At 53.0% G+C, this 14,232-nt stretch overlaps 2 protein-coding genes across 6 annotated transcripts in view; one reads left to right on the top strand and one right to left on the bottom strand.

The window, feature by feature from the left end:
* The window catches only part of NPRL3 (NPR3 like, GATOR1 complex subunit), a 30,283-nt gene that overhangs the window by 10,758 nt on the left and 5,293 nt on the right, over positions 1-14,232 (bottom strand). For 2 of the 5 annotated variants that reach the window (XM_083474917.1, XM_083474918.1), the window contains exons 1-3: positions 5,725-5,874; positions 4,195-4,264; positions 1,844-1,882 (exon numbers count right to left, since the gene is read on the bottom strand). In XM_083474917.1, coding sequence (XP_083331043.1) covers positions 1,844-1,882; positions 4,195-4,264; positions 5,725-5,842 — 227 coding nt within the window. In that variant the 5' untranslated portion in view covers positions 5,843-5,874. Of the gene's footprint in view, positions 1-1,843; positions 1,883-4,194; positions 4,265-5,724; positions 5,907-14,232 lie in introns of those variants that run through there. The other 3 variants (XM_083474915.1, XM_083474919.1, XM_083474916.1) reach the window with 3 other exon arrangements.
* LOC310693779 (hemoglobin subunit alpha-D-like) lies at positions 13,056-14,232 on the top strand. The gene is made up of 3 exons (XM_083476157.1): positions 13,056-13,600; positions 13,692-13,896; positions 14,002-14,232. Exons 1-3 carry the CDS (start codon positions 13,506-13,508, stop codon positions 14,128-14,130), a joined length of 429 nt encoding a protein of 142 aa, XP_083332283.1. The 5' UTR covers positions 13,056-13,505; the 3' UTR covers positions 14,131-14,232.

Genomic DNA, 14,232 nt, shown 5'->3' with positions numbered 1-14,232 from the left:
GGGAGAGATTGCCAGCTTATCGGCCCCGGCAGAAGAGATCAAGGAGGCTGCACAACGCAGCCGAGGGAGGCCACGCACAAAACCAGAGGCATTGGAGAAGACAGCAGGCCTGCTGTGGGGGGAACAAGACTGCATGGAAATATGACCCGGGGATGAGTGGAGAAGTGTCTACAGCAAGAAACTCAACAAAGTCTTGTTACATCTGGAAAACGGGCAAATTCAGCTTTCCAAACACTTGCCGGCCTCCATCTGTCTCGAGGGACAATGGAGTGTGCCTGTGGGGGTGAAAAGTCAAACCGCTGGAGAACCACAGTGCCTTTCCTATGCTACCACCCAGAAAAGACTCCCTGCCGCTTTTGCTGCAACTGTAATCCCACGGCTGCTGAGACCCCTCTGGAAATTGAGAAAATACTTGAAGCCAAACTTGAAATCTGGGGCGCACAGATCACTTCCACTCCTCTGTTCTGGCAACGGGAAGCCCAAAAACTTTGTAAATGAGTTAGAGCGGCTTTTCAGAGGAGTAGCAATTGTGCATTGGGGGTGCTTACCCCCAACCTTTCTCTGAAAGCAGAGAACCAAAGCGACTGAGCTTAAAAAAAAAAGGTTTCTTGGGTTGCAGAGGAGAATATGGCTCCCTTCCCCACCTCCCACTATTGTTAAGAGCTCATCTGCTTATTCAGAGCTGGAGACTTTGTTTTAATCCACTTGACGGCCTCTTTGAGCAGCTACAGAAAGGCAAACCTGCTTTAAAGGCACACAAAGTATTTTATTTTAAACAAGCATCTTCAGGGCAGGCAGTGCTCTGAGACAGCAGTCATCAAGCCGTCAGCTTCTTGAGAAGCTGTTCAGAACAGGGCGGCCGGGGGGCAAGGGAGCAAAACCTCCTGGGCTGCTCCAGCCCCACAGCCCTGAAGGACGCCCCATTGCTCTGAGCGCTGGGAGGCAGCCTCCCCAGAGGCAGAGGGAATGCAGACGGGGCCGGGGGCAGCCTCTGGGGGCCCAGGTCAAAAGCCGTGGGGCACACGCAGGAGCGCCACTCAGTCAAGTCCCAGCCACCCTGCCCTGACGGAGGTCCACAGCCGCAACACTCACTGAGTCTCTGAAACGGGAGGCTGGGCCAAACCTGCAGTGTGTCCCTCTGAGCTTCCCCCTGGGTAGGGACTTCTATCACAGGGGCTGGGGGCCTGTGCAAGCCTCCTAAGCAAGTCTGCTGGAACTGAGGACCCCCGGGGGGGGGGGGAGCCAGGACCATTTGTCACGAAGAGGCAAAAGGAGGGCGACAGGAGCCTCACACTGTCTGCACCGCAGGCTGGTCAGCTTGCATCCTGGATACTGGAGCAGAGCAGCCAGTCTTCAGACAAGTGTGTCCCCCAAATGCCTTCAAGGGAAAACATGACCTTTTTGTCTCCGTGGAGAAATCAGTTCCCCACTCACTGCAAAGCACAGCGTAGCTGTTTCTTCCAGCTATGGGGCGGAAAGGCCTTCAGAAATGCAGGCAACAGCCTTCTCCTGGGTCAGACTGATGGGCTGTGTAGCCCAGGGGTGCCTGCACTGACTGGGGTGTCAGGCACAGGGGGTCTCTCCCCCCCCCCCAGCCCTGCCCTTGGGGTCTGGGACCTTTTGCTCTGCCCCTGAGCAGCAATTTCCTTCCTGGCTGACCTGCCTGTTTCTCAGGCCCTTTGCCGGCCTCCCTGCACACCAGCGTGTGGTTCCGTGACATTTGCAGCTTGGTGGGAAAGAGAAGTGAGCAACAAAGTGCGAGGAGAAGGAGAAGATGGTGGAGACAGGGAAGCCATTCGAGAGAGAGAGAGAGGCGCTGCTGGCGGAGAAGGTTTGGTCTTACCCCGACACCACCTGCTCATCAGTGAGCGGACAGGGCTCTCTGAAAACAGGAACAGGGGCTATGAGCACCACGCGGAAACAGAACACAAGAATCAAGCAGGCAAAGTCACGCAAGGCACAAAAACGTCAACGCTGCAAAACTGGGCACCTGGAGGTTAGGGGACTGTCCACATATTGAAATAAATAAAGGCTCCTTGGAGAACAAGCCCTTGCCTAGCGCCTCAAGGGAGTAACACACCCTGAAAGCCTGGCTGGGGTTAGAATGGGGACTGGGAGCGGCTGCTGAGACCACAACACACGTCCGGAAAGACTTGCATTGGCTCCCAGTATGTTTCTGGGCACAATTCAAAGTGCTGCTGCTGAACTTTAAAGCCCTGAGGTCCAGCTCCGAGGGCCTTCTGGGGATTCCCACCCTGTGAGAAGTGAGGTTACAGGGAACCAGGCAGAGGGCCTCCTCGGTGGTGGCACCCGCCCTGTGGAACGCCCTCCCACCAGATGTCAAGGAAATAAGCAGCTATCTTATCTTTAAAAGACATCTGAAAGCAACCCTGTTTAGGGAAGCTTTTAATGTTTGACGAATCACTGTATTTTAATATTCTGCTGGAAGGCGCCCAGAGTGGCTGGGGAATAAATAATAAATTATTATTATTATTATTATTATTATTATTATTAGGCACCCCTTACCCTCGGGCCACAGGAGGCAACCCCGCCCATGCCATGGGTGGGCATCACTGCCCAGCAGATGAAGGCCCCCAAAGGGCACTGTCTCCCCACACTGTCAGGCTGTGCCAGCCCAGAACAGCGGCAGCAACCTTCATGCCTATCTTTCCGCAGGGCCTGCAAGACGGAGCTGATCCGCCTGGCCTTTGGTTTGGACTCAGTCTGACCCTTAGGTTTCCCTCCCCTTATGGTTTCGGTTTTGATTTATGGGCTACTCTTAAAATGAGGCTGCATTTTAAATTGCATTTTAACCTGTATCTTAAATTGGTTTTAAATTGGTTTTTCCTTACTAGTGGGAAGGAAAGCGGCGTTTCCGTGTGCTGCTCTGGTGGTTCGCCAGAGCAGCTTTGTCACGCTGGCCACGTGACCTGGAAGTGTCTGCGGACAGCGCTGGCTCCTGGCCTCTTAAGCGAGATGAGCGCACAACCCTAGAGTATGTCAAGACTGGCCCATACGGGCAGGGGTACCTTTACCTTTATTGTGTTTTTACTGTAATTTTATTGGTGTTAGCTGCCCTGAGCCCGGCTCTGGCCGGGGAGGGTGGGGTATAAATTATTATTATTATTATTATTATTATTATTATTATTATTATTATTATGTCCTGCGCAAGAGGCAGCCTCTGCAGCAGGATTCAGCAACCCCCACAAGCCTATCCCTATCCCCCAGCAGTGGGGCCAGGGGAGCTGCTGCATCAGGGGCCCCAGGAGCCCCCCAACCCCGTCCTGCCCCTTTCCTGCCACCAATGCTCCTCTTCTCCCCAAGATACCTCCTTCAGATATGCCCCCCCGCCCCGTGCTGAAGGTGAGCACAGCCCCGTCATGACTGGGGAACTGCGATCACAAACGTGACCAAGTACAAGCCCCAGAGGCCTGATTCAGGCCAGGCGGAGACGAGAGGCTCAACCGGGTGCTCACCTGGAAACTCCCTGGCTGCCAATTCAAGGGGAAGTGAGAGAGGAAGGCCCTTACTGCCTTTTCATGTTATTTTATCTGGAAGCATCAGGGTTCAGGGGAACATTTCTGACCTGTCCACTGCAATGACTTTCTGGTTTTCTGGAAAGAGGAAACTCAGCTCTCTTTTGGACCAAACAACCAACACATTCCTCTTTTCCCAGGGCCAACTAAACAATCTATGGCCTTTGAAACCTGAGAGAGGGGGTAATTGTTTTTGTTGGTTACTGTGCTATGCATTTCTGTGTTTTTTAATGTAAACCACTCTGTGATCCTCGGGTGAAGGGCGGTATACAAATGGATAAATGAATAAATAAATAATATAGCAATGCTTGTGCAGGAACTTCCCATGCAAGAGTCTTATGCTTGGGTTGCTAGAGACCTCTTTTTTAAGTCAAGACAGACACCCCGGCATTAAAAGCCACGCCTCCCTGCCACACCTGCGGAGCCACAGGTGACCCCCCACCCCAGCCGCGATGGTCAGGGTCCGCTTTGATCAGGATCCAAGCAGCCCCAAGCCAGCCAGCCAACGCCCCTTTTGCCCTACATGCCAGAGCTCTGGGACTCCAGCACATCCCACCTGGGGAGGATCCAGGTGCAAAGGTGTCTTTTACGCTCTCTACACAAACCCATGACAACCAGCAGGAGGGCTGGCACTCAAGGGAACAGGAGCCCTACGTACCTGGAGTCCCCATCGGGGTCTTCGACGCCGTCGCCCAGACTGTTCACGGCATACCTGCTTCTCGGTTTCCCTGGGAAAGGAAAAAGGGGGGAAGTCCAGAAGGCCAGAGAGGTTTGGGTTAGAGCAGAAACCTCTTCCACCTAATTCTTAGCAAATAATAATAATAATAAATTTTATTTAAACTCCCCCCCACCCTCCCCAGCCAAGACCAGGCTCAGGGTGGCTAACACCGGGTATAAAAACAATTGATTGAAATACAACTTAAAAACAAGATTAAAATACAACATTAAAATGCAGCCTCGTTTCAGTAGAAATGCAAATCAAAAACTTTTTGGGGATGAAAACGTCAAATCTTCACCTAGGCCAACTATCCAGACTGGGCTATATATGAAATGGGAGCCCGTGGCACAATTCAAGTTGCCGCTTTTGACCTCATGGCTTGAGCCCAACGTATTACGAGGGCGGCCATCTCCCCAAGGCTTTATGGTTGATCTCAAGAATCACCTGAGATGCCTATCAGAGCTCAGCCAGAAGGGAAAGGGCATGTCAGGAGGCATGCGAGGACCAAAAGGAGACATCTGGTTGGCTGCGGGGAGAAAAGGACGCCAGGCTCTGAGGGGCCCCTTTGGGCCTGATCCAGCAACCCCGGCTTTTATTACACTCTTCTTGTCCCTGGGTGCTCCTCAGCTGGGGAACTGCCTTCCCAAGATCCTTTTCCCAAAGGGGAAGAGAGAATAATGGCCAGCTGGCCAGCTGCCGGGACACAGAGCGGCCATGTGTGTATTGCTGGGGGGCAGATGCCCCAAGGCGGAGCCCCCAGGGCAGGACTTGGGCCCCAGAGCCCTTTCCCTTCCTGGTCTTCCAGCGAGCAGGACTTGAGCGCAGCAGCCGGATTGGGAAGGAGGCTGCCTCAGGCAGCGGGGGCAGGACCAGGGGAGGCTGGTGCCCTTTGGGAGTGGCAGAGGGGCAGGAAGGAGGCTGCCGGAGGGCACAGCCAGCTCCTTCTCGGTTTGCCCCCCTCTGCCCTGCTGCGTTCAAGGGCAGAGCTGCTGGAGCTGAGCAGCGTGTTGGCAGCCAGGCTCACCCTCTGGGGGGGGGGAGAGGCAGGCAGGTGGGGCAGAAAGGAGACCTGGGGGGTCTCGAATTTCAGCCGTGCCCCACATAATGCCCCCACCTCTCGCGCCCCATTCTGAATCACAGTTGCAACGCCCCCAAACCGGTGGCCATGGCCGCTCCTTGTGGGAGCGGAGTGACCATTCTGCCCTGGGTGGGAAGGTCCCTCCTTTCCGCAGAATCACAGAACTGTACAGTCGGAGGCGACCCCCCCAGGGTCATCTAGTCTGACCCCAGCTAAATCCTCCCTGGCAGATGCTGTGTACCCCCCAAGACCTCTTCTCAGGGAGCAGGTTCCCCTCCCGCGTCGCCTCCACCCCCCCCCCGTTTTCCCACTCGCGTGTCAGGGTGTCGCGTGTGCTTGTGGTGCACGTGTGAATGCGGGCAGCGGCTGCGGCGGGCGCCGTTCCTCCTCACCGGTGTGGGCGGCGGGGCTGCCGGGCCCCCTCTGGAAGGGGAAGCGGAAGAGCAACTTGTTCCCGCGGCTGCCGGAGCTGACCAGGATGACGCTGATGGGGCTCGAGCTCTCCCCCATCCTCGCGCCCCACCGAGCGGACACAGGACGCTACGCATGCGCCGGCGGGGTCACGTGGCTCGCCGAAGGAGGAGGAGGAGGAGAGCATGCGCGGTCCCCGCCTCTCTGGACTACGGCTCCCATCGGCCCCGGCCGGCGCGGCTGGCGGCAAGGCACGCCGGGAGTAGTAGTCCAGAGAGGGTAGAGGGCGCTCTGCCCGCCGGGCGCCTTGCCTTCAGCAGCTGGGACTGAGCGAGCGTCCCATACGCGGCAGCTTGAAGCTGATTTCCCAAGAATTCCCCATGGTTATTCAATAATAATAATAATAATTTATGATTTCTACCCCGCCCATCTGGCTGGGTTGCCACTCTGGGCAGCTGCCAACACAAATTATTATTATTATTATTATTATTATTATTATTATTATTATTATTATTATTATTTTCTACCCTGCCCATCTGGGTGGGTTTCCCCAGCCACTCTGGGCGGCTTCCAACAAAAGATTAAAAATATATTAAAACATCAGTCATTAAAAAATTCCCTTCAGATGTCTTCTAAATAATAATAATAATAATAATAATAATAATATTTTAGATGCCACCCTTCAGGCGAGGATCGCAGGTTGGTATGCAGTATGGAAACACAAAATGCAAAGCACCATCACGCAAAGCAAGAACGCACAAGACCAGCCCCTCCCCAGACACCCACAGTTGAAAAGGCCAAAGGCCCGGGAGAAGAGTTTTCGCCTGGCGCCTGAAGGCAGGTAAAGAAATGAATGGCAGGTTAGTTGATCGCATTTTAAATTACATTTATTTCATGTGAAAAAGCAACAAATTAGATCTTTAAAAAAGAAAAGAAAAAAGCATCCCAAAGCTAGGGACATCATCACCCAGAGCTGCTCTTTGGCATTTTTTGGGCCCCATGGCAGAGGAGGCTTTGCACCCACATTTATTTATTTATTTACATACATACGTACATACCCTGCCCATCTGGCTGGGTTGAGCAGCTTCCAACACACATAATAATAATAATAATAATAATAATAATAATAATAATAAACATTAATAGTAACGATCGGATCCTATACAGTGGTACCTCGGGTTAAGTACTTAATTCGTTCCGGAGGTCCGTTCTTAACCTGAAGCTGTTCTTAACCTGAAGCACCACTTTAGCTAATGGGGACTCTTGCTGCTGCCACGCCGCCGGAGCACGATTTCTGTTCTCATCCTGAAGCAAAGTTCTTAACCCGAGGTACTATTTCTGGGTTAGCGGAGTCTGTAACCTGAAGCGTATGTAACCTGAAGCATATGTAACCCAAGGTACCACTGTATTAAAAGTCACAATAACATTAAAATAAACAACTTATACCAAACAAAGCAGTATGGAATAATGCATTAGAATCCAATAGTAAACACTAAAATTAAACATCAGCAAGTAATAATTAAACAGTTTACACTTATCGATTACAATCATTACTCATCTATAATCGATAAAAATAGGAGCAAATCACAATACAGTACATAAAATACCACAAATCATACAAAACAGTGTAAAATGATTAAATTCCCTGCCAGCTGGAAATGCATCTGATGTTTCCGGGGAAGTCCACGAAAGGTTCTGTCACATTAAATCTGTGGGAACCTGAGGCGCCACGAGACTTGGGTGCTTTCTCTGCAGCAGACAAGCACGCCCCCCCCTTCTCTCAACATTCTTGCCGCCTGCTGCGTTTGCCCCCCACCCCCTAACAGAGGAAGGGGGCACAACTCATCATCCCGTGCCCACCCTGCCTGGCCCTGGCAGGAGACTTGCCTGACCCGCTGGGCTCCACCTCTTTCCTCCAAACCCCAAATGTGATCTTCTGGCTGATGAATGATATCATGAACTGGTTGGATGCCGAGGAATGATGGCAGGAACCAGCTGGGGAACCATCAAGGGAAGAAGGCTCAGAGCCCAGGGACTGGTGGGGGGACAACATGACTGGTAAGAGGGAGGAGACTTGGAAGAGGAGGTATCAGAAGCGGAAGAGGTAACAGGGTTTAGCGAACTGGGAAAGTCTGTGGCAGAGAGAAGAAGTCCAGAATCAGAAGCAGAAGCTGAAACAAGGAGAGGAGGCAGGCCAAGAGGCAGAGATGAGTCCACCTGGTGAAGAGGCACAGGGGTCTCCCTCTCCTGCTGCAACTCCTGCTGGTCTCCCAAAACCAGGAGAGGCATGAAGAGGGCGGAAGAGAAGTTAGCTTCACATAGGCTTAGTCTCAGATTGCTTGGAGAAAACCCTGGAAAGGAGGAGACATAGTCAGATGTGGGGAGGTGGGGGCCTTTAGTATCAGCAAGTGATCCATGAGGGGCCAGGCCTACTGGAGAGGAGTCACTGCGGTCATTGGGCTTGACACTCCTAAGGAGATCCTGTTTCTGCTCGGTGTGATGCTCCTGCCAAATGAGGACCAGGTCTGGTCTGGGAAGTTCTCATTAAGAGTAGCAGCTCAAGAGGGCCCAGGGAGGGTGTGAGGAGGTTCGCCAGCCCCACCCTTTATCCCTCAATTGCCAGGCTAAAGAAACTAGAATAATTACAGGAGATGGTATGGGGAGGTGGAATCCCCAACTGCAGAGTCCACCAGAAGAGAAGTTCCCATCTGAGATCCTCAGGGAAGTCTGGGAGGACAATGCCTGTGTGGTCAGAAAAACAAGGAACTGCAATGCACAGTCAGCAAAAATGGACTTGGGTGGATTTTAAATTAATTATTTCACAGAGATGTATTCTCCTGTCTGCTTAAGAGGCAGTCAGAGCAGCACTGGACAGATTGAGGAAGGGATCCTTCCCTCCTGGGTTCTGCCCTGAAGCAGAGCTCCGCTGCCTCCACGAAAAGACATCTCTCTGCACCCGAAGCAGCAGGGAGCGCAGAGTCCGTGCCTGCCAGTTGGGTGAGAAGGCAGGAGCATCCCTCAGGATGAGGCCAGGGTGGCTTTCTGCGCAGAGATGGGGTGATCTGAGAGCCCAGGCTCCTTCTCCTCCTATCAGCCTGGCCACCCCCTGCAAGCTGGAGGATAAGGCAGGCTGTGTCTCTGAGGAGATAGCTGAGGGGAGGGGACTTTGGGGGCAGCTCCCTCCTTCAGGCCTCCAGGATCTTTCTGCCAGCCAAAGAGTAAAATTCTTCACTGGGAAGGAAATCAGCAGCAGCAGTATGGATGGGGATGAGGGACTCCTAAAGGGGCTGCCCTAGAAGGGAAAAGGGAAGGGCCCTCCCTTGCCCCCAGGCCTGCTGTCTAAAGGGGTCGTGCAGAGGGGGATCAGGGGGCTTGGAGGATTTAGGGGGACTTTCCAACCTACACTTCAAGCTCAGGCTTGCGAGATTCCCTCTCGGCCACGCAAAAATAAACAAGGAGCTCTTAATCACTTGCACACTTGCAGCACCCGTCCCTAGGTGTGCATTGTGACTGGCAAACCAAGGGGAGTTGTGGTGGTTGTTTGTGATTTAGGACTCCGAACGAATAAATAAATACATATATCTTTAAAAAATATATATTTGATTTTTAAAAATATATAAACATACAACAAACATCAATTCAACATCCAAATATTGAGATTACTCTGAATCTCTTGACTTCCCTCCATCCCTTCCATGGGTCCTAGTAAAAATAAATACATCTGCAAAGCAATATTTATGCAAATATTTTCTTTCTGATTTATCCACAGTTTGTGCTACTTTACAAGTGTAATTAAAATCCTTCCAGTGTTTTAACCTGCTTGCAGTGGTCTCATATATAAATTATAAACTTTTCCCATTCTTTTAAAAAGTTATTGTATTCTTGCTTTCTGAGCTTTCCATTTAATTTTGCCATTTTGGCATGGAGAGTTCTGAGGATGCACTCACAGGCCTCTTCGGCAATTGGCAGCAGGGAAGCAGGCCCCCAGATGCCCTTAATGAGCCCGGTTGGTCCCAGAAGCCCATGAGTTTGAGAGTGAGCACAGACATGTGAATCCTCACAGCTGGAAAGGCAGCTTTGGAGAGGGCCTTTCTGGAACAAATATGGTGGCTAAAGGGTTAAGCACCCCCCCTCCTGCTTCTCTGCTCAGAATTGCAGCTCCCCCTTCCCCAGGAGGCCTGCTTTTCTGAACAACATCTGGCAATAAATCCATGAAATATTAAGTTCCCTTCTGGCATTGGCCAACCCAGGAGGAGCCGCCCAGGACCTCCGGCACAGCGACTCATGAGGACTCTCCAGGAATAGGATGTCAGGGGAAATGGCATGGAAGGCTGTGGAGAGGTGTCAAAGGGAGGTCACCCTCACCCTGCCCTTCTCTCAGCAAAGACCTGAGGCAGCAGGACAGCCAGGCAGTGACCAGGGCAAAGTGAAGAAGTGAAGAAGCAGCCTGCCTCAGGTGGAAGAATCCCACGGGGCCTGCTGCCATACTGCCAGGGTCCTGCGGCTGTGGCGGCTGCTTCCAGGGAGATCTCGCCAAAAGTCACTGCACAACCAAGCTTGCAACACCTTCCCCTTTTTGCCTCAGGTGGTGAAATGGGGTGGGCTGTCCCTGACAGTGACTGTTCCAGAATCAGACCTGAACATAGACTTGAATGGATGGAGAAAATAAGTTTCAGCCAAGAGTGTCTGGAGCTGGCCAGTGCCCGGCTCCCTCTTCACCTGAGATTCAGGACAGAGAAAGTCTTATTCACACAGTACATGGGCACCAACTCCTAGGGTTTGAGGGCTCTTGGACCCCCTAAAAAATATTTTGAGGGGCCACCCACCCCCAGTTGACGAGTATTGCCGTTGGCATTGCCCCGGTGTGAAAGAACCCAGAACACTACTGCTGCCTGGCCCTCCCTCCCACTCTTCCTCCCCCTAAGGCAGAGACAGAACGGGAATGTGCTTGTGTAAACATGCTCACCTGGTCCCCAGCAGCTCCCTCCCCTCTTGCTGCCCCCATTGCAGCTCTGTTGCCAGGCCTGGCATGTGTCCATGGTATGTTTGTGCCACTTCTGGTGACTGGGAGCGGCCACCGAGACCATATACATTGGTCCTGAAAGACCTGCATTGGCTCCCAGTACGTTTCCGAGCACAATTCAAAGTGTTGGTGCTGACCTTGAAAGCCCTAAATGGCCTCGGCCCAGTAGACCTGAAGGAGCGTCTCCACCCCCATCATCCAGCCCGGATGCTGAGGTCCAGCTCTGAGGGCCTTCTGGCGGTTCCCTCCCTGCGAGAAGCAAAGCTACAGGGAAGCAGGCAGAGGGCCTTCTCGGTGGTGACGCCCGCCCTGTGGAACGCCCTCCCATCAGATGTCAAGGAAATAAACAACTATCTGACTTTTAGAAGACATCTGAAGGCAGCCCTGTTTAAGGAAGTTTTTAATGTTTGATGTTTTATTGTGTTTTAAATATTCTGTTGGGAGCCGCCCAGTGGCTGGGGAAACCCAGTCAGATGGGTGGGGTATAAATTATTATTATTATTATTATTATTATTATTATTATTATTATTACTACTACTACTACAACAACTACTACTACTATTAGAGAGCCCACATGATGATGATGATGATAACAATAATTTATTTATACCCCTCCCATCTGGCTGGGCTTCTCCAGCCACTCTGGGTGGCTTCCAACAAAATATTAAAATACCGTAATACATCAGACATTAAAAGCTTCAGGGCTGCCTTCAGATGTCTTCTAAAAGTCTGGTAGTTGTTGTTCTCTTTGACATCTGATGGGAGGGCGTTCCACAGGGCGGGCGCCACCACTGAGAAGGCCCTCTGCCTGGTTCCCTGTAACTTGGCTTCTCGCAGTGAGGGAACCGCCAGAAGGCCCTCGGCGCTGGACAAGGGCTCAAGACACAGCACGGCAGGGCAGGAGGTGCCAGAGGTCCATTTGGTTCTGGCTAGGGCTGCCTGACGTTCCCAGGTCACCTGTTGCTGGGCTCTCTGTGTCCTTCCAGGACTGTGGTACAAAAGATGAAACTTCCTTTCCTCAAGCACTATAGTCCTGTTGCAAAACTGCCTCCTCATATCAACTTTAAAAAACAACCCCAAAATCACTCACTTAATGTAATGTGCAGTTAGGTCCTCAGAATGTTTAATTCCAAAGAGATTTTTATGCTCTTTTTCCTTTTTGCTACAGTGTATTTATTTATTTCACGAATATCTCCCAAGGATCTCTAGGTGCTCTACACGGTCCTCCTCCTCTCCACCATTTAATCCCCACCACAACCCTGTGAGGAGGGCTAGGCTGAGAACCTCCTGGCACCACGTGGGGGGATGGGAGGGGGAAGCAGGGGGAGATCGGGATCTACTGAGTGATTCGCGGCAGATCTCCGATAGGTCTTTGTTTGTTTCATAACATTGATATACCGCTTGGTTGTAGAAAACAAAACCAGCGCTTTTTGTGGTCCCGAATTGTTTAGCAAGAGCTGTCAAATTAAGGCTCTAGGAACAAATGAAGGCCGGTTTTGGTGGGGAGGGAGAACCAGGAATTGCTGTCTGCGCGTGAGAAAGAGGAGCTCGTTTCTGGGACTGAAAACACATCCTCGGCCTCGGCATGTGTCTCCTGGTTGCCTTTCAAGGATCTGTCGACCCCTTTTTCTGAGTTGGAGGGAAAAGCCACGTACAGTGGTACCTCAGGTTAAGCACTTAATTCCTTCCGGAGGTCCGTACTTAACCTGAAACTGTTCTTAACTTGAAGCACCACTTTAGCTAATGGGGCCTCCTGCTGCTGCCGCTGCGCCGCCGGAGCACGATTTCTGTTCTCATCCTGAAGCAAAGTTCTTAACCTGAAGCACTATTTCTGGGTTAGCGGAGTGTGTAACCTGAAGCGTATGTAACCTGAGGTACCACTGTACTGCAGTTCTCTCCAGCTTGATCTAAAGCGGAAAAACACCTTTTCCTGCCCGGCTGAACTTATGCGCTTTACGCATCAGCCTGACGCCAATTCGTCTCCTGCGTGGCCCTCATGCCACCGACTGGGGCGACTCGAGAGTTTTTTTAGACGGGTACCGTCAATCCCCTGCGTGTTTGATTTTGGGATGGGGACCTGCGAGGCCATGGAATCGGGGGGGGGGGTGGATTTATATGCCGCCGGCCTCTCCCGCGTCGCGAAAAGACTCGGGGCATCCTCCCGGGTTCTTTGGTCGTCTGAACTTTGGCAGCGCCTGAAGTCCCGTGTCCTCTCCCCACTTGCCACGTGCCCCAGCAGAAGGCTCCCTCGGTCCAAGTGGGATGGCTTTAAACAAGGAGCCGAGAAATTCAGGGAGGAAGAGAGGGCTAACGGTGGAGGCATAAAGGCTTCTGAAGGGCAGCCGCTGTTTGGAGCGGGAAGCGCTCTTGTGCTCGGATGCCGCTTGCGCGTTTCCTGCAAGAGGCACCTGGGTGTCCACCGTGAAAACAGGAGGCTGCACGGATCCAGCCGTTTCTTCAGCAGAGACGGCTCTTCCCCCGTAGTACCGGCTCTTTCGGCCGCCAAGGCGGGAGCTGAGCTCTGTCCGCCGTCGCCGAGGCCCCTCCTTGCGCCATTAGTGGGCTTGGCTGCTCCGCCGCGCAGCCGACCTCTCCGGCAGTCCCGGGGCGATAAGATAAGCGGGGGCGGGCCGAGGAGGGCAGCGCGGGCCGCTATAAAAGCGGCGGCCTCTGCAGGGCTCCCAGCTCCGCCGCCTCCTGGGACTTACAGAGCAACTCGACCTCCTGCCTGCTGCCAAGATGGGGCTGACTGCTGACGAGTGCAAGCTGATCAAGAGCTGCTGGGCCAAACTGGCCCCCGAGCACGAGGATATAGGCGGCGAAGCACTGACCAGGTAGGCTCGACGGGGCGGCCAAGGGAGAGAAGCCCAGTCTGGTTCCTCCCGCCCCGTCCCTTTTCCTGACGGCCCCCTTCCCTCCCCTTAGGCTTTTCCAGGTCTACATGCAGTCCAAGATCTACTTCCCGCACTACGACCTGTGCCCCGGCTCCAACGACATTCACCACCAAGGCCAGAAGATCATCAAGGCCCTCGACAACGCCATCAAGAACATCGACAACATCCGCGCCTGCCTGTCCGACCTCAGCGACCTGCACGCCTACAACCTCCGCGTGGACCCCGTCAACTTCAAGGCAAGCGCGCCGACGGGGCGGACGAGGGCCAGGAGGGGCGCGCCTTGGGTCTTCCCTCGACCCTCCCCCACCTGACCCCCGTCTCTCTCTTTCTCTCCTTTGCAGTTTCTGACCAGGTGCCTCCATGTGACAATCGCTTCCAGCCTCCGCGGAGAATACAACGCCCTGGCCTACCTGGCCTTTGACAAGTTCTTCTGCCTGGTGGCCCAGGTGCTGACCGAGAAGTACAGATGAGCCCCCCGCTGCCCGCCCCCTCGCCTCGGAGCTGCCGTTTGCCCCCCGTCTCGGGCACTCCGCCTCCGCTGTGCCACTGAGCAATAAAATGCGTGAACCTCG

This window comes from Podarcis liolepis, assembly GCF_965112155.1.
Source record: "Podarcis liolepis genome assembly, chromosome: 14".
NCBI classification, from domain to species: Eukaryota; Metazoa; Chordata; class Lepidosauria; order Squamata; family Lacertidae; genus Podarcis; species Podarcis liolepis.
This window is presented reverse-complemented; position numbering and strand designations above follow the sequence as displayed.

Excerpts from the sequence above, each read along its gene's own strand:
- LOC310693779 (XM_083476157.1), top strand. The coding sequence starts at position 13,506 with ATGGGGCTGACTGCTGACGAGTGCAAGCTGATCAAGAGCTGCTGGGCC. Across the intron at positions 13,601-13,691 it reads GGCGGCGAAGCACTGACCAG|GCTTTTCCAGGTCTACATGC; the intron begins GTAGGCTCGACG and ends CCCTCCCCTTAG. Across the intron at positions 13,897-14,001 it reads TGGACCCCGTCAACTTCAAG|TTTCTGACCAGGTGCCTCCA; the intron begins GCAAGCGCGCCG and ends TCTCCTTTGCAG.